At 37.9% G+C, this 18,915-nt stretch overlaps 1 protein-coding gene across 3 annotated transcripts in view; it reads right to left on the bottom strand.

Annotated features, from left to right (window-relative positions):
- The window catches only part of TAPT1 (transmembrane anterior posterior transformation 1), a 49,653-nt gene extending 31,920 nt beyond the window's left edge, over window positions 1-17,733 (bottom strand). Inside the window, exons 1-4 of one of the 3 annotated variants that reach the window (XM_053975784.1) lie at window positions 17,523-17,733; window positions 12,861-12,991; window positions 8,671-8,789; window positions 3,602-3,625 (exon numbers count right to left, since the gene is read on the bottom strand). In XM_053975784.1, the coding sequence (XP_053831759.1) occupies window positions 3,602-3,625; window positions 8,671-8,789; window positions 12,861-12,991; window positions 17,523-17,733 (485 nt within the window). Of the gene's footprint in view, window positions 1-3,601; window positions 3,626-4,312; window positions 4,380-8,670; window positions 8,790-12,860; window positions 12,992-17,522 lie in introns of those variants that run through there. The other 2 variants (XM_053975785.1, XM_053975786.1) reach the window with 2 other exon arrangements.
- Between the last annotated feature and the right edge of the window lie 1,182 nt (window positions 17,734-18,915).

Below are 18,915 nucleotides of genomic sequence, written 5' to 3'. Positions count from 1 at the left end.
ATCATGAGAGCCTTTGTCCAAGATATAGTTCCTCTAATATCCTACCAGATTCCAGAAATAATGTTACATGGTTTCAAAATTTAGCTGAATATAATTTACCTTGCAATTTTCACACCTTAAACTAGTAAATAAAAGGATCCAGAGCATCTGGACTGTCCTTCAAATGCACCTTATTGTGATACATGATTTATATCTTTCCACCGAATTATTTTCTGCCATTATTTGAGCAACCTGGTTTAGTAGAATGTATTCCTGCCCGCGGCAGGGGGCTGGAACTGGTGATCTTTAAGATCCCTTCCAACCAAAACCATTCAATGATTCTATGATCATCCCATTACTACTTCAAAGATTTTTTGTTTCAAGTTATGCCCTCTAAGATGCTCTTTACAGAATTGTACAAGTGGTTTCATTATGCTAAGTCTCAAGTTCCCACATTAGCTGTATAGCCTAGACTATCAAGGAATCAAATTTTAAAACTTCTTCAAACAGCCAAGTATCTTAATACTAAAGAGTAAGACTTATCCATTCTTTCCAATATCCACTATGTAAAATCTTGCTTTACTATCAAAATATTGCTTTACTATTACTAGCGCTGAATACACCAAAATGTTTAAACATGAGATGATCCTTCAATCTGCATGAATTCAGTGAAAATCCAAGCATTCCTTTACAGATAAACTCTCTCAGACTGTAATGCTAACCGGCAAATTATGACAATACAGAAAAAAAAAACACACAGAGACTTCACCATTCTACGGCATGCACTTAACAAAGATGTTCAAACTCCTCAGCCTTTGGGATATTTATCATTATATCTACTAATTGACAGAAAATCTCCACTGAAACAAAGCCTTCCTTCTCAAAATACCATAAACACAGAAATCCATACTGGAGGGGATATACAAGCTTATTATTCATTTTAACATAAAGTGATGTGCAAGACATACTACTATACCTCACTATTCCACCTCAGCATGCTTCTGTTTCAGCCCAGTCAGTTGTTAAAAAAGCAGAAGCATGCCACGCTCAATGCTTATCCTGCAGTATTTAAAGCAGCTGAAAGTCAAACTATGGCAAAATTTCCACAATGCACTGACTGACATCAACCAGGAACTGAGCAAATCAGTGTTACAGAAAAAACCTACTTTTTACAACACAATAAAAAACAAGGGTTAATACTCATGCTTCAAAATTTCCAATTTTTGGTTAGTCAACCATGAGACAAATTTAGAAAGTGTAAATCCAAGCCTTTCCTCTGTGTAGAAAACCATTGGATCTGTGTATGTCCTCTCCCTTCGGAAAGCTAAAAGCAAGCAAATTGCCTCACAAATAGTTAGAAGACTTACTTTGATATTCTATATAATTAAATTTAAATACTATCAAACTAGAATGTTACCAAATATACTGGCTACCCACAAACTTGGGTAAGTTTTAGGAAAAACAACAATTTTTTTTTCAAGATAACTTGTGGCACTTGTAAAAAATCCCCTCTGTTACAAAATCAAGTCAAACTTATATCACAATCTACATAAAACACCTACCCAATGAAGAAAAATCTAGTGTGAAAACCAGTGCTCATCTTAAGCAAACTCAAGTGAAAGTTTAAGGAACTAGTTGAACTAGTTATCTGTCTGTAATTTTCAAGGTATTTCTATTTAGCATCATAGTCAAAATGCCATGATCCACATTTTATGAAGTAGTAAGACTTCTGTCTCCATCTACTGGCTGAAAAGCATTAGGTTCCATCATCCACAGGGGCTATGACTAACAGGTGGTCACACTATTGATCCTTAATGTTTGCTACTGAACAGCATGATGTATTTCACAGTACTTCCTCTTTAATAAATTAAAGAAGCAAAGCATTGGTATCTACCCCACCAAACTAATTTTTGTTCCAACAGCAGTACAACTGAAGTTACTCAGCATCAAGTAGAGCGTTATTAAAAATAAATCACCAATATTTGTCTTTAATATGTTCAAAATCACAAGTAGCTAATGCACAAGATTGCTTAAGCAAGTGATTTCCAAGAAAACCAAGACTGGTGTGTCAGGTATTTTAATAAGATTTGCTTACTGAATTTAAAGTAGTTAAACCATTTGGAACATGAAATGCAACCTGAACAAAGAGAAATTTGTTCTTGCTATATAAAAGAAGTCTCACTACGGTTGTTTCTGGTATGCTTTTCATCAACTGACACTACAAAATGAACAATGCTTTCACTACATTGTGTAATCTGCAGACAAATACACTTGTCTGAGTACTTAATTACTTTGGCATCCAACTCAAATGCACTCTGAATATATTATTTTAAACTTAACTGCACAGACTGTCACATGATATCATATGATTATTTTTGTCTTACAGGCCTCCTGGTGCTCCTCAATTCTTCAATAATCTGATTACATATGGTTTTCCAATCATCTTTTAGAGTTGTTTGGGTTTTGATTGTTTTGTTATTTTTTTTTTTTAATCAACAGGCATTCAATATTTTTTCTTGTTTATTGATATAATTCACTGGATTTTAATTGGTTCCTTTAGTTTAGACTATTTAGTCTCATCCAAATAATTCAGATTACTCTAAACAATTACTCCTATGAAGTCATCACATACAAAATTTCCAATACTGATGTCATATATACAGCAATTTAAAGATATGAATACAGTCATTGTAAAAATGTTTTAGATTGATATTTTCATCTTAATAACAAACACATATGTATATTTTAAAGTTTTTTGTAAGAGTAATATTTCTATAAATGCTGACACTTAAAATATCCTTTTTATTTGGGTTTATTGTTCAGCTAATAATGCACTGAAGAAGTCTTTTAGCATGTTACCAGTTTAACCATGTATTTTACAGCAAACCTCTTCTAACTGTACTATGCTATTATGTATTATCAATGCTAACATTTTCAAAAAGGCAACCATTGAGGTTTATAATAATATATTTCAGTTGTTGATATGGTGGTCTAGTTAAAGTTTTGTTTAGGTATCTTTGCTTTCTCCATTTTACATCAAAGATACTTGCACGGAAACTGAACAACGGTGTTTTGTTTTATGTGTAGTTTTTACCTAACTCTCAATTCTTCAATATATCCTTCATAAAAGAACTGTGGTGTCATAAATTTCCAATTTTACATTAAGCACTAACAAAAAATATTACATTAACACATAAGGGTATATTTTCCTGTTAGCATAAGTAAAGATGTAAGGGAAAATAAAATCCAAGTGAGGTTGTCTGAAGGGTATACTTGCCCACATAAGTACACACTAAAATTTTTTTAAACGGACTATGTGATCTATTGGAAATATTTTCCTACAATAATGCTCAAGTTTAGCTTCAGGAAAAGAAGCTATTTTGAGGAAATCTAATTTCCAGTTTGAGATTTTAAGAAGTGGTACACCATACAGTATGCAGGACTTCACTGATGTAAAATTGTGATTATACAGACTGATAAGAAAAATATGTCCCAAATGTGGAATTCTAAGAAACTGAGAGCCAAGCTTGCCAAGATTAGGTGGCATTGCATTTCTCAAACAAAAGCCTCTACATGCACACAATACAGCACGAGACCATGCTAAGAATGAAACAAAACCAACCTTGCTGTTAGGCCCCGATGAGAGCTGTCTCAAAAAAACAAAACAAAAAAAAACAAAACAAAAAACAAAAACAAAACAAAAAAAAAATGAGGTTTCAAATAAGTGACAACTAGAATAAGCTTTCATTAAGCTTTTATTTTTTTAAATAACAGAATGAAATATAACTGAGGATAGTTAACATATGCTAGAGTGCTGTACTTTATTATGCATTGAATTATCTATAAGTTTAATACTAAGACACCTGGCAATGAACTTTCTGAACTTCCTAAGATTGAGGTTAAGCATTACAAAAAAAACCTGCTTTAAGTACACACAAAAATATAGCTATGAACCTGAGTGAAGCATAGAAGACACCTCAAAAAGCTTAAGGCACTATAAACTGAAGTACAGCAGGGGCTATAGCTTTTCCAAGATACCATTTTTTAAACTGGGCCAAATTGGTCTACAGTCTCTATGTGAAAAATGCTTTAAATCTAAGATAACTTATTTTCACAATGATGTAAAGTTACATAAAAAAATACACCTACCACATATAGCACTGAATCAATTTCATGTGTTTGTTATTAAAACTAAGTGTTGGTTTCTCTTTTGAGCTATGTTGGTTAATTTAGCTATACCACTCATTTGTAACCAGCCTTTTTACTGATTACCTGTAGGTGTGTGAATCTGGCTGAGAGCACAGAAGGAAAAAGAAAATCAGGATTTACTCACCAAAGAGGAATCCCTGTGACACCACATTCCATCCTATAAAGGAAGTGAAAGTGCTCTTCCCTTCGGTCTGATTTACAAGAAAGAAAGAAAGAGAAGGTTGTAATGTTGCTACACTATGCACTGTTATGGAAAGGAGAAAGGAGTACTTGATCTGAGAGTATACTAAAAAAAAAACCAAATGCATCTTCCTTTTTTGGTTGGTAGAAAGCTACACATTTTGGTGGGCAAGATGCACAACTTCTAAATGAACTCCAGGTGACAACAGGAAATTTATGGATTTCATAGCTAAATTCCTCAGAGAAAAAAAAAAAAAAAAGGCTTGGGAGTAAGTGTATAACAGAGGTTCAAATTTATTTAATAGCCTAAATAAATAGTTTATTTAATACGAACAAATAATGTCCACAAGAAGAATGCCACTGTATTTGTTTGTTTTATTCTTCCAGATATGCTTTATTTCAATAGTTTCTTTCTTGGAATCACACTGTTCTATTTATTTCCTACTGAAAAACATGAATCTGTGAATTCACAGGAGGCCAATGGGAATTTTAAGATGTACATACAATATAGTTGAAGTTATTCATGTTATTGCTGACAAGACCTAAATTCACTTATTTCAGAGAGCAAAGTAAAAGAAAAATACAGAACAGGTATTTATCATCTATCTATATCTACTTCCACATGGAAGAATTCACAGAATATTCTGAGTTGGAAGGGACCCACAAGGATCATTAAGCCCAACTCTTAAATAAATAGCCTGCGCAGGGATTGGACCCACAGCTGTGGTGTCAGTGGCACCGTGCTCTAGTTCCTGGTGGGATTCAGCTCCGGTCTGAGGCACTGGAGGAGCTGGGGCATGTGAGGGGTGGTGGGTGCTGCTCACACAAAGCAGGATTTTTTTGGGATTCCATCATCCAGGTGATGCCCTCATCCCTGGACCCACTCCTGGCAGTAGGGGGTGGGGAACCCCAGCACATGAGGTGTGTTTGAGAGGTCTCTTGTAAAGGTTTTGTCAATCTATCTTTACATGTAAGAAAATACATAATCTGCTCCTGTATTTTCTTGAGAAAACTAGAATTTGGAGAAAAACCCTTACTTTCCCTCATAAATCCTTTCTTGCTTTGGGGAGATGATGGAAAATGCCTTCAAACATAATTAAATTGGGAATCTTATCAGAGTTTCACTAACACGCAATTTTAGCTTTCATATTAGGGAGCTTTACAAATAATACAGAAGAGCTTTTCCACATTCCCGTATCACCTTTTATTGGCATACAACATATTTTCAAGAAAAATAAGTTAGCTCTATGAAAGAGCTTCAAAACAGGCAGCAGTATTAATCTACCCAGAATCTCTGGGTCTGAGGTATTGATAAAAAAAATTGTCTGAATTGTAAAATGAAACTGTACCTTTCAACTTTGGGTAGAGTTAGTGTTAGGAGCCTGTCACCAAGGACTCTAATTCAAACAGAACTCCACCAGGTCCACTTCTCTGTCTACCTTGGCATATACTTCGCTGGAACAATGAACCTTTTATATTGTCAAAGAACGTTTAATAAAGTGAGAATAGCCTACAAGATTCAAAGATAATAATTTAGGAATGTTCTTTTCTTGTCTCAAAAGAAAATACAGTAGAGCTGATTTTTTTCTAATTTCAAAAGATGTAATTTAATTTTGTAAAGTGCTTGTTAAATTTTTAAAAGCACCCTGCCACTTATATACTTATAGACTAATGAAGCTGGACCTGACAAAACTACCACCATGCGATGATTCGGCCTTTGCCGGTTTGATCTCAGTAATTAAACAAAGCAGTTTAGTTCACTCAATGATAGAATCTTGGATTCTTCTGACTGAAGTTCTTGAAGCTTTTAAAGAGATTGATTTGTCAGGACTAATATAGCTCTGACAAAAAAGACCAATATAGCTCTGACAAGAACTAAATTTGCTCAAAGGAAAGATCAAGTGATGAGGAAGGAAGACAGAAGTCAAATTGAAGTGCTTACACTGTCTAGGCAGAAAAAGGAAATTATTTTCTTTAAGATACATTATTCTTTGTTTCCTTTCAGAACTCCGTAAAATGAATTATTACAACATGTGAAAGAAGTTATAAACCACTTCCCCTGTATTTAAGCAATTTCCATAATATATCATAGACAGGAATTAGCCCATTTATATGGAATGTGGTTTTATTGTTTTAATAAAAATAATGGGTAATACAATCTTTCCCTACACTGAAAAGAGAAGATAGAATTATGAGGACATAAATAAACTGAAGAGTAAACTGGAAGAGAAACAGAACACTCACTGCTCAATTACTTCACTGCGATGTTGAGAGAAAAGTCAAGATGAAGGGAGGAGCACTTTTATTTACTACACAGAATGGAATATGATGTGGCAGGTTCAAGCAACAGCTAGTCAACATTTATTTGATATTTGCAAGGAAGAGCAAGCCAGAAGATAAACAGCCACCTGCTTTGTAAGTACCTTTTGTAATTGCAAATGTGCTTTACCTATTCAATTCTATTTTGTTACAAATATATAAAAATGTATTTCCTGAGCTGGAAGAAAATCACAAATATTTTTTGCTGCAACAAATAAAACCAGCATAACTACAAAAAACAAGAAAACCCCCAAAAATTCAAAGTGCAGGCTCTGAATACTGGGAAATACGAATTATTACATCTGAAGAAGTTCTATTACATACTATAGACATGAGTTGTAAAACTTTCAGTAAAAAGCCACAAACTTTAGAACATGAATGAATTAGACAAAGCCTCTGAACAAGTAGCAAACTAAATTCCAAATACATTGGAAGAAATTGTGAAGAAATTGCTTCAAGAGTTGTTACAAAGACTTCTTCACTCAAAATAATCTCAGTTTCACAGCATCTTACTTGATAACACTTTAACACAGTCAAGTTCAACAGATTAAACCAGCTTCTATTGTGCCTTACACACAAAATACTGTCAAGCAAGCAGACTACATTGCAGGTGCATGTATGCATATATAAACATATCACATACATGTGAGTGCATTTGGTGCTTCAAATGTCACTTTTGTCAGCATATTGAACAACAACCTAAACCAGCAACTGGCCTTTGAAATCTTTAATTGTAATTCCAGAAGAGCAGAATTGTTTTTTGCCAAAAGCAAAGCTGAGTTTATAAACAAGGAAGAACATTTTTAAACAGAAAAAGTAAGATTCAAATGATATGTTGAACTCCATTACATTTACCTGAATTTACTAATAGCATCTATATAGATATCTTCAAATAGGCACATAATTTGCCTTGTCATCAGGCTAAAACCAAATAACTGTCATTTTTACACTGCTAAGAAAACTTTCTTGACCTAGTAAGTCTGAAGTTCAGTTCAAAATTAACAGCACAATAAAACATAAGAGACTGCCATCTAGTGCCTATGTTTAACATTACCAAATACAAACATTTCAACTGCAGACTATATATTACAATATTATTTTTTTGCATTTGCTGTAATCAGAACATACATTTCTAAACTATGCATATAAAAGACCTTTATATCTAAAAGACAATATTGATAATGCAAATACAAACAATTTGATTAAAAAATTAAAATAAAATCAGTAACCATGAATCAACTTCAAGTTTTGGAAAATTCAGAATAAAAATCCTGAAGTCTTTATTTATTCAAGAAAAAATATTACATCAATACAAATGCTCCTTTTATTTTAGGCTACACTTAAGGCCTACACAACCAACTTTACCATGAAGTAGCAGGTTTTATGAAGGAGATTAATTCTATCCATTTTTTGATGCCTATGCCAGAAAAACTAAAAATTTTATGTATTAGCAACTTCTTAGTATTGATATGAACAAAAAATCAAGGCATTGATCTAGGATTCTTCAGAGGAAAGAAAAGAACACATTTTACTCAGGGATCTCTTCAGCAAAGTTTTCCACGAAAATAAGGAATTTTTCACTATTAAAAAACAATTTCTATTTTGATATCAAAACCTATCAAAAGACATGAGCCAAGTCTAAGAAATTAAAAAAAAAAATGTTCATATAGATGTTAGATAAAAGAACAAAACTATAAGGTAAGGTGACATCTCTCTCCTTTACTAACCTGAATATGCTTAAGTGGTGCTGTTATCAAACTGTTGTGTCTGAAGGAAGCAATGATGACAGTTAGTGACTGCTGGTAAAGCTTAAAGGTCACACACACCCCTTTACTTTGGCTAGTTTAGACTGAGACTTCTATTTTACAGTGGAAGAAGTCATTAGTAGTTCAAACAGCACTGAAAGCCCATAAAATGAAGCACACACATAAACGGTGAAATATTATTTAAGGGTAGCAGCACCTTTCTCTTGAATCAACTTACCGTAAGCCATAGCAAGGCAAAGTGATGAACCGGAACATGGCCAGAAAAACTCTCAAAGGAAGCAGGGTGAACACATACAGAAAAGCATCCAGGCACAAAAAGATTCCAAAAAACATCAACTAAATTACAAAAATAAACAGAAGTACGTTAGTAGTTTATAAAATTCACAAAAGTTTTATGTAATGTATATTTCATAACATGATTCTTTCTAAGACTAATTAACCAAATAAGCACAATATTCTCACTTGTTCAATCAGCTGAACTGTAAAAAAAATTAACATGCTATGCATTTGAAGACTATTCAGCAAAAATTCTGCACCACAAGGTCCAAGCAGTGAAGGCTTTTGTAGACTTTCACAGCTCACTGAACTTAGTCTTTATTTAATATATGAACTGCAGCTGAATATAACTGTAGCTCATTTTCCAATGGGGACTCTCCCGTAAGGTTACCAAAGTTCATATTTTAACCTTAGGGGAAAAGCCCACAGAGCTGTGCATAAGTGTGCGCAACCATTTTCTTCCCACCTCCTTTTTCAACATTATTTCCTCCCCCCAAAAAGTTTTCTGTTACCTTGTAAATTTTCTATTGTACAGCAAATTACAGCTGTGGTTGATCTCCTTCAGAGAATAACCACCTTTTCCACACAAAGAATGTAACATACAAACAGGTAAACTTCCAGTTGTGCTCTCAGTTTAAATGTCTTATCCTTAATTTGCACAAACATTAAAGCCATTCATTGTGGCTACAAGCCAAGCAACTCTATGATAATTAAACTTTACATAAATTCTACAATCCCAAAGTATGACATTCCTCCTTTATCTGCTCTTTAAATGATTCTGTGTTCTATCTAAATGTAAATCTAGAAACATGCTTTTATGCTTCTGTCAGACCATAAGCTAGGTTTTTTTTTCTGCAAGGATAATCCCATAGAAGCCAGCTTAACTGGCTACACAATTAAGACTAGCAACATCTAAGCAGACCTAGATATCCATGTCAGATATGCATTTACATGTGAAAGTTGTATGTACCGCTGATGGGAAAGGAAGATACTGGGGTGAGGGTGTAAAGCAAAGTACAAGCAAATTACTTTTATCTCTCACAGTCCCTTTGCCTTTCAGAGTACCTTCTTCATTAGCTTGTGCAATGGCCAGTCCCATGTCCAGTGAGCACTCTTACACCTCATCCATTCTTGTAACTTCAAAAGCAATCCTACAGACTGCACTCCAACTCTCCACAAGCCACGTAAGTCAACTGACTTAGGCACTATGATCATCCCTGAGTTTTTATTTTCTTTTATAATATTACTTCAACCAATTCTACAGTGGTAGAATACTTCAATACCATCATGATGTTAACGTCTCTTTCCTGATAGTTACTCATTCACCTCTATTGCCATTTTCTAAAATGTCAGCATTTTGAGTTATTTTTCAAAGTTATCAGGAGCAGTGGTTACATAAACTGTGGATAAATTTATGCACTGCTTTAATATGACATTAAGCTATTTAGTTCTTTTAAAATAACTTTTAAACTACATGTTGAATATTCAAGCATTGAAGATGACCAGAACTGAACACTTAGTATTTTTAAACTCCTTAACCCAAACAAAACAGAAAGATAGCCTGTCATTTTTCTTGTGTTCTTTGAGGACATCTTTATAATCTCAAAAACAACACTACTTTTTTCTTTTAGATTTAGACAGACTTTTTCTCCACCTGAGTGCAAGGACATATTTTCACCTTCTATAAGGTTGCATTAATATTTGCAATTATTGTTTAACATCCTCATTTTTCCAATGTTTTTACTACAGACACTCGATTAAATATAATCAGTGTTGAACCTTCCACTCCTTTCTGTAAACATTATTTTTGCTGATCCATTCCAGATATTAAGGAACTAACAGAAAAGCCTACAGAGCTTTTCAATCATCATAACTATAATTTAATACAGGAGCACAAAGTTTAATTTTGAGATCAAATGAAAACTGTTCCCTTAAGATGGCAGGAATAGAGACTACCAGACGACCTTATTTAGAATAAGTAACCTACTACAATGAGAAGCTCCCACTGAAACTACACAAAATGCCTGAATGGAAGTAGCACTTACATGGTAAATTATCTAGCTTCTCTAAATAAAAAGAGGTACTCAGAACAACAACAAAAATACTACCCTTTGAACATTACACTCCTGTTTAAAACTGTGGATATTAAACAAGTGCCTATTAAGTAATATCGCCCAAGATTAGGCTTTGATAAATTTATTCCAATTTATTCTCACTCTATCTGATTATAGTTTTCATTCTTATTCTGTAATTATACTACTAGGTACTAAAAAAACAAGCCATCAAGAAAATTCTTCTCTTCCTTTACTAGTGTCTCACATGCTTTATTTCAAGTAAGTGGATTGTTGTATCATGTCGGCAAGCAGTTTCTGCAACAGGTGATGATCTGTAGACTAGTTGATTTCTATGGGCTCAATTTTATATAGTTAGTATGTATACTAACATGGACTAAGCCAATGCAAAGAACTAAAAAGCTATTTCATAATCTCACTGTAAAAAGATAACTGTCATTTTTAAAATCTCTTTACTGTTCAGTTTCATAATATTTCATATTCAAAGCACTGACTGAAGTTTGATTTACCATGCAAAACCCATCAGTTGCACCACTTACAGCATTAATCTTATTTATAAAAAGACTGCTGGACACACCAAAAGTTTTATTGAAAAGCTATAGTGACAATTCTTTAGAATAATTTCTGTGCCTTGGAAATGGCATGTAATAATCTACATAATTAAAAATGGAGATGACGTAGAAATGCTGTATCATTGAACTGAGTCTCTGCCATAAGGGGAATATTCTATCATAAACTGGAATGGGTAAACACTGACAATGTGAAGACACCATTCCTGGAGATGTTCAAAGCCTTCAACCCTGAATAACCTGTTGTAGGTTACACAGCTTTAGGCAAGGGCATGGACTACTCCATGGGTCCATCCCAATCTCATTCATTCTGAGATTTTCTGCAGTAACTGACTGGAAATTTAACTTGGTAAAGCTAGGCCTCATCATGGCTGAAGGATGAATTTAATGATACTGAAGGGGGAATACAAGCACTACTGACCAAGGGAATCCTGCCCACCCTTCCTCCCTCCTCCACTGCTCTTTCATCTTTAGTTATAAAGCTCTCCTTCTGTCCTTGTGTAGACTCTGGATTCTCAAGAATATTGGCTGAGCAAATCAGTTCACTATTCTAGCACAGAGCAAACAGAGCAAGGAAAGTAAAACATTCACTGCCGAATTATGAGTGGATTGAACTCCTGGAACGGTCCAACAAGCACCACAGCTCATGCAAAACAGGCAGTATGCATAAAGCAGGAGACTGAAGTGGGAGAAGAGCAAAACAAGCTTCTTCCTTCAGTCTAAATTAGAATGATTTAGCCCTATGTAACTTCATCCCTAGAGATTTTGGGAATTTCAGTAGTGTTAATGTTATCATTATACTGCAGCCTAGCCAAACCTTATTAACTGATGTTGCCTTACTCATCAATCCTGAGCATACTGCTGCTGCTGCTGCTCCCAAATCAACATGGTTAAGCCAGAACAAAACCTTGGCTCACTGCAGGGCCAGAAGAATATCTAAGCTGACATAAAGGAAGTGGCAAGAATCCCTCAGGAAGGGCCATAACACTGGGACAGAGAGCGGAGATGTGGAAAACAGTGGCAAGAAGTAAAATAAAAGACTATGAAAATTAAGTTAAAAACCTTAGAAAAACTCATCTGTCACCATATTTTTATAAGACTGAAACCTTCCCATCCTCAAAGAACTTTACATTGGAAAAAATCTTTGAAAAAAAAAAATAATGTAAAATTACATTTTGCTGTAGAAAGTTTTATTTTGCTTGATTATTCGTTTAAGGATCAGTGACATCTTTATATTTGAATTAATTTGTCATCATTTGCACTTGTCTCTGCTAATAACATGAGTTGCCAGCAGCAACAAGCAAACAGGCAAAAAAAACCTTCACAAAAATGTTTAAGTTAGTAACATTGAAAAACATTGAAAAACCTCATTATAGAGGTTTACACCTTGTTTTTGTAGCAAAAGTGTTTTTAAAATAAGTAGTTCTTTAAATAATTTAATTCAACAGATTTCATCTCCAAATTGAATCAAAAGTTAAAGCATACTTCACCTTTTCCAGTTCTTTTGGTATCCGCATGCATGTGTACACTCTCTCTCGCCGCTCTGTGTATTTTGCTTCATTGTGTTCAAGGAAATAACCTCTTGTTAGCTCAGCACTGATGAATCTCAGCAAGGAAAGATCTATTCAGGAACACACATAAGCAGAAGTCACTTCAGACATGGCCTCCAGAGGGTGAGAAGCTGCTATACTTTTGTTACTTATTACTTACTACATGTTTCATTTGCATGGCCTTTATCCCCAAAGGTTTCTGCTGATGGTTAAATAACTTTGCATGGAAGGAGTTACAGTAGATGCAAGTCCGGTGCTCTCCCATTCATTCCCCTGCTGCCTCCCAACAAACAAGCTACTTTTCCCAGGCAATCAGACATCCCACTTCTATAAAACATTACTGAAAGCTGCTACATAAAATGCAACATGCTGAGTGAATCTAATCCTTAATGTATTATCAGACATCCTAAATTTACTAAACTCTATTTTTGACTTCTTAAAAGCTATTTTCTCTCTCAGCAGCATTAGCAACTTGTTCTTTATTTTAAAGGACAGCTTTCTGCAACAGCAGAACATTTGCAGATGCACAACCCCAAGCGATTCAGTGCACAAACAGTACAAACACACTGAACCTTTGGTGACCAGGTCTTTCACAACCAAAAAGCCATCAAGCACGTACAGATCTCCTATGCTTTAATGGCTGTATGTAAATAACCTGAAGGCTGACTGGCCTGTGTTTAAGCAGCTCATACCACTTCTAAATAAGACTTTGCACAGAAGAGTCTTACAAAATTTATAATATATGAAATTATAATTACGAAATTCAGGCTGTCAGCACAAGAAGGTTGAACTTAAGCTTCAACACTCACAGATGAGGTCTGACATTACCACATCCTTGTAACACTTCAGAAGTGACAGAACACTACAATGAAGATCAATGTCTCTGGTTATTGGCATTTAAAAACATAACTTCTCAATGTTCACACAACACCCAGAAGATGAAAATAATTTATTTGGACAAACAGATTAAAAACTATAGACACTTACTATGATACAAGCACACATTCACAAGTAGTAAATTCAAATATCAGCCAAAGTCTTAGGGAGTAGAGGAGTGAGAAGTAACCTTGCATGATAGAATGCTGTACATTTTTCAGGGCAGGAAGAGGCTGTATATACATTCTTAGTAAAACAACTTAGCTGTGAAGAGCGAAGTGCAAGTATTGACACTTTGCATGAAGAATTCACCCAAATTGAAACTGTCTGAGGCAATGCCTTCTCAATAGTCATCACATTGAAGATGAAGACTTTCACAGTAGCCAGAAGATTACAAAGAATTTTAAAGCAAAGAAGGAATCAGCTGAAGCAGAAATATAAAAGAAGCAAAAGAGGGTGTGCTTACAGCCCACATTACCTCGGGGGGTGGGGGGGGTGGGTATTACAGGCACCTTGTAGTTTGTGGTGGTACATTAATGTTCTCTGTATGTCTGGTATTGTGATTTATCATGTTGCTGATACTGATCACAGCTATAAAACTCACTAACTACCCGTTAATTATGTATTGTTAATAAATAATGATTTTCTTTAAATGATGAGAACTGACCTATTTTCCTGTGTATGAGCTTGTCACTGGACAGTGATTTTGATGATCTATGTATTGCTGATCCACTTCTAGTAAACAGGCCAAAACCACTCAATGCCTTAAAGGCATTTATTTTAAAACAAAAAACATGTTGCTTAATGGGTAGTAATAAACTAATATTTACATATAAAGTTTCAATCAAAGTTCATTCTGTGAAATCACTGCTCAGACCTCTTGTTAACTTGTTTTCTGGAGTCTTCCTTTGTAACACTACCACCTGTAACATTTTTGGTTAGGCCAATTCTTCAATGTTTAAAAACTTGAAAGTAAAACCATATAAACACACCATGTAATTACTCTGTTAACTGCCCAGGTATATTTTCTTCCATCTCAAATAATAAACCTTCTCTAACTTAAAGATACAGCAATCTCAAACAATTCAAGTTTCCTGCTGGGTAAATACATGCATATGGGCAAGTACCATGGGGTAACTCATGGTACTTCAACTTCACTGCCAACTTCAGATATTCTAAGATTTTAGCTAATGAGCTATTTATTCCCACCCCTCCTTATCTCACGCAAAGTATTTTGGAGGCCTACTGCTGAAAACCAAATTATTTTAAGTTTTCAACACCTTAGACTTTCATTCCCTAGATATTGAGGGATAATCAATCCTCATGACTGAGGCTGACCAATACACAAGCTCCAGAGTGTGACTGCAAAATCACCTCTCCAGTGACAGGGGATGCACTGGAGCACGCAGTCACTCAGCCACCTCCCTTCTGAGCACTTACTGCCGCCCAGCACCAGCCTCAGCTCTGTGCCAGCTGTGAAACAGATTAGAGGCTGACCCTGTAGGAAAAACACAGTAACCAAAAGAACAGCACAAGACACCAAAGCAGAACAAAGTAATAAATCATTTGAAAAACAGCTTAATTCTGCTATCAAAGCATCAGCATTTTCTTTTAAAAGTAAACTCTACCTCCCACTTCAAATTCCTTCCCTACTTCAAATTCCCCTCTTTTGCAGTCACAAAGTTTTAGACTGTGGCCCAAGTTTAATCTGTTCAGACAGATTCATACTCTTAGTGCTTACAGTATGCTCATTTACCTCCACACCTCAGGACAGGAAAGCATAAGCATCTTCAAAAAACACAAAAGACACAAATTCCTTCAAGGTAAGAAGATAATGATTTAGCTAAGTTATACTTCAGTGCATAGCTGCACAAAGGATAATCATTAACCAGAAAGAAGAGGAAAAATTGAAATGCAGGAAATGTGAAATGCACTGCACTTCAGTAAGCTTCTATTCTACAATAATAAATTTAATCCTAAATACAGCAGTTCCAGGCACTCACTTCACTCCTGTCAATCCTAAATACACAACTCTTTCATAAGCATGCCAATTAATCAATCAAGAAAATATTTTAAAAAGTATTTTCTTCTCCTCTAATCAACTTCTCTTTACAGTACTAGTCCTGCTACATCAAAGTGAAGAAACCCCTACTTCTATTATTTAACATATTGCTACCCTTAGATGAGTTAGAATTTTTAGTTGCTCAATCAAGAAGCCCATTTTTATGTTTTCTTGCCATGAAGCCTCAAAGAGCATCGAACATTTTCAGCTATTTTAAAATTTCAAATCAATTGCATGAACATAGTTAAATATTCTCCACCACCTCCAGTAACAATCTCCTTTTTATAAAGTTATTTGTTCAGCTGTTTTTCAGGCACATCAGTTTGTATCTTGATCATTCTTTTTTTTTTTCAGCTCAAAGCAATTCATACTACTACAATCAAGCTAATTCCTTTGTAACTATGAAAATTACATCACCTTTATATTCTGTAGTGTTCATCAACACCACAGAACTGCAGTCAATGATGCTGCATGTCTGATGATATAACACATCGGAAAGAGACACTGCACGCATCAAACTCGAAGGGAAGCATTCAATTACTGATGACACATTACTAAAGTTAAATTCTAATTCCCATTATTTTCTTTTCTTTTTTTTATAAGACCTGTGTTATTACATTCAAGCCAAGACTGAGAAAGCCTTGAAAGTTTAACACCTCAAACACTTTCCAGATTTTCGGTAAGCCAATCAATTAAGAATACAGTGGTAATATAGTTATTTATAACCTTACCAACATTAAATTAATCCTGACATGGTGACTGACAGTTTTTACAGAAACGGCAAGGGTATTTTAAAAAATTACTTGGTAGATACCTGAAATAACCAGTTGAAATCTAAATGTTAATATAGCTGCATACTGATAGCAAAGGCCATGACATTTCCCCTTATTTTTCCTTATAAATCCCCAGCTGGCATATTTAATTTACTTTAAATAACTTTTAATAATCCGCGTACTACTTTAAAGTTCTAACGGCATCGTCACTGCCAGCAGCAGAGGCAAAGACCACTGTAGTAGCAGCTGTGAGTGTGTAACAAGAACTGGTAAGACGATGAAACATTCTAGCACTTCAGCAAGAAAGTTGAGCGAACCGCAGCCTCCCGGCCCGCGGGGCTCGGGAACGCGGGGCCTCGGTCTGAGCGGCCCCTCTCCGCTCCAGCCACACTCCGCGCCCGCTGGAAGCGAGCAGGTGTCGAGCCTGACAGCCAGAGTCCCACCTTCAGGGCACAGCACACCTCCACGGACGATGCCCGTGCTGCTTACAAACCTCCAGAGCAGCAGCAGTTGACAAACTGCGTGACAGGACAGGGGACCCGTCCGCCCGCGCTCCCCTTCCCCAACAGCCCCGTGCGGAGAGCCGGACACAGCCGGCCACGCGACGGGCTCCATCGCACCGACGGGGCCACTTCACGGACCGAACCCACGGGCAGGGGCTGAGCGAGAGCTCTCTGCGGGCCGCCCGGCGTTCCCGGGGCCCGGCCGGTCCCGGCGCACTTTCTCAAGTCGCTCGCCCAAGTTCGCACGGGCAGCGGCGCAGCCAAGAGCCACCCGCCCCGGGCAACACCGCCACGGCCGCCCCGGTCCCCCGTGGGGGCCACCCTGTCCCGGGGCCCCCGCTGCCGCGAGGAGGAGCCCACTCGCCCCGCCGCCGCCGCCGCCCCTCACCCGAGAGGCTCCGCTTCTTCCTCCTGCCCCGGTCGCTCTCGTAGAAGCCCAACGTCTCCGTTCGCTGCTGCGGGGACGGCTGCCCCGGGCCGGCGGCGGGCGGCCGCGGCTCGCTGCTCCCCCAGAGAGTTTTCGGCTCCCCGCGGCCGCCGTCCTGCCGCCCTTCCCCGCCGCCGCCCGGCGCGGCGGCGGCGTCGGCAACGCCGGCCATGTTCGCCGCCCGCTGCGCGCCCGCCGCCCCCGCGCCGCGCGCCTGCCGGTGACTCATCACCGCGCGACAGCCGCGGGCCCCGCCGCGCGCCACTGCCCCGCGCGCGGGGGGCGGAGAGGGGCGGGCCGGCGCGCCGCCATCTTGCCGCCGTTAACCCCTCAGGGGCCGGGCCCTCACCCGGCGCGTCCCCCTGCCCCGCCCCGCGGCTGCCCTGGCTCTGAGGGTCCTGGAGCGGAAGAAACCGGGTTTGCGTAGCGGGGGAGAGGCAGCGGGGCCTCCGCCCCTTTTCGCAAAATGCGTGTGACGGTCACGGTTTCATGTCCCTGTTCCTTCCCCTCCCCGTGGACTGTGGGACAGCATCTCAAAGCGGTTGCTAACAAGCTGGTTAAACCTTGAACCACGCAAATAAAGACCTTGTTCAAAAATGGAAAGCGAGTGGTGAATTATTAACTTTAAAGCCGACAGGGTTTCAGTGAACCGGAGAGCACGAGCTGGCCTGGGCCGGGCGCTTGAGGTCACGGCCCTGCGCTGCCCCGGCGGGGCGGCCCTGGCGGGAGCCGCGGCTGCCGAGCCTGCCCCGCCCGGCTCGCACGGAGCTCGCCGCGCCCCGCAGGGCTTGAAGAGCCCGCAAAAGGTCAGCGAGCCCCGCTAGTCCGAAATACAGGGCCTGAAATCGCGTGGCTCGTGAAGTGCTGCAACTGCCATTCGTTCCTGGCAGCCTGGTACTGGCGGTGATGAGGCTTGCTAGAGACCATACTAATGAAAAATAATTGTTCCTGCCACAGTCTGCTTCTAATTTAAACACAAACGTGTGTATAAGAAGCAGGCAGCTCAAGGTAACAATGAAGCACTTGTTTGCAGGAGAATTCACGTGGGCACGAGGACAAAATACCTGGCCTGGATTTCAAGTAGGAGATCTCCTTCACATTCAGTTCTTTTGTTCTTATCATGCATTCACAGGCCAGATTCAGTCAGCTTAATATTTAGCCTCTCACCCTGGGAAAACAAAGAATGCTGTATTCTTTCTTTGGAAGGCCATAGTAGTCTTCACCTATAACTCTTAAGTTAATTGTAGAGTTGTCTCAAAGAGCATTTTGGACTTTGGATAGACTGGATGTGTCCATTTCCATTGCCATTAGTAGTTCTAAATGCCCCAAATCTGGCATTTCAAGCCAAATCTTG

Source organism: Vidua macroura, chromosome 4 (genome assembly GCF_024509145.1).
Source record: "Vidua macroura isolate BioBank_ID:100142 chromosome 4, ASM2450914v1, whole genome shotgun sequence".
NCBI classification, from domain to species: Eukaryota; Metazoa; Chordata; class Aves; order Passeriformes; family Viduidae; genus Vidua; species Vidua macroura.
The sequence above is the reverse complement of the archived record's forward strand: the minus strand, read 5'-3'. Positions and strand labels throughout refer to the sequence as shown.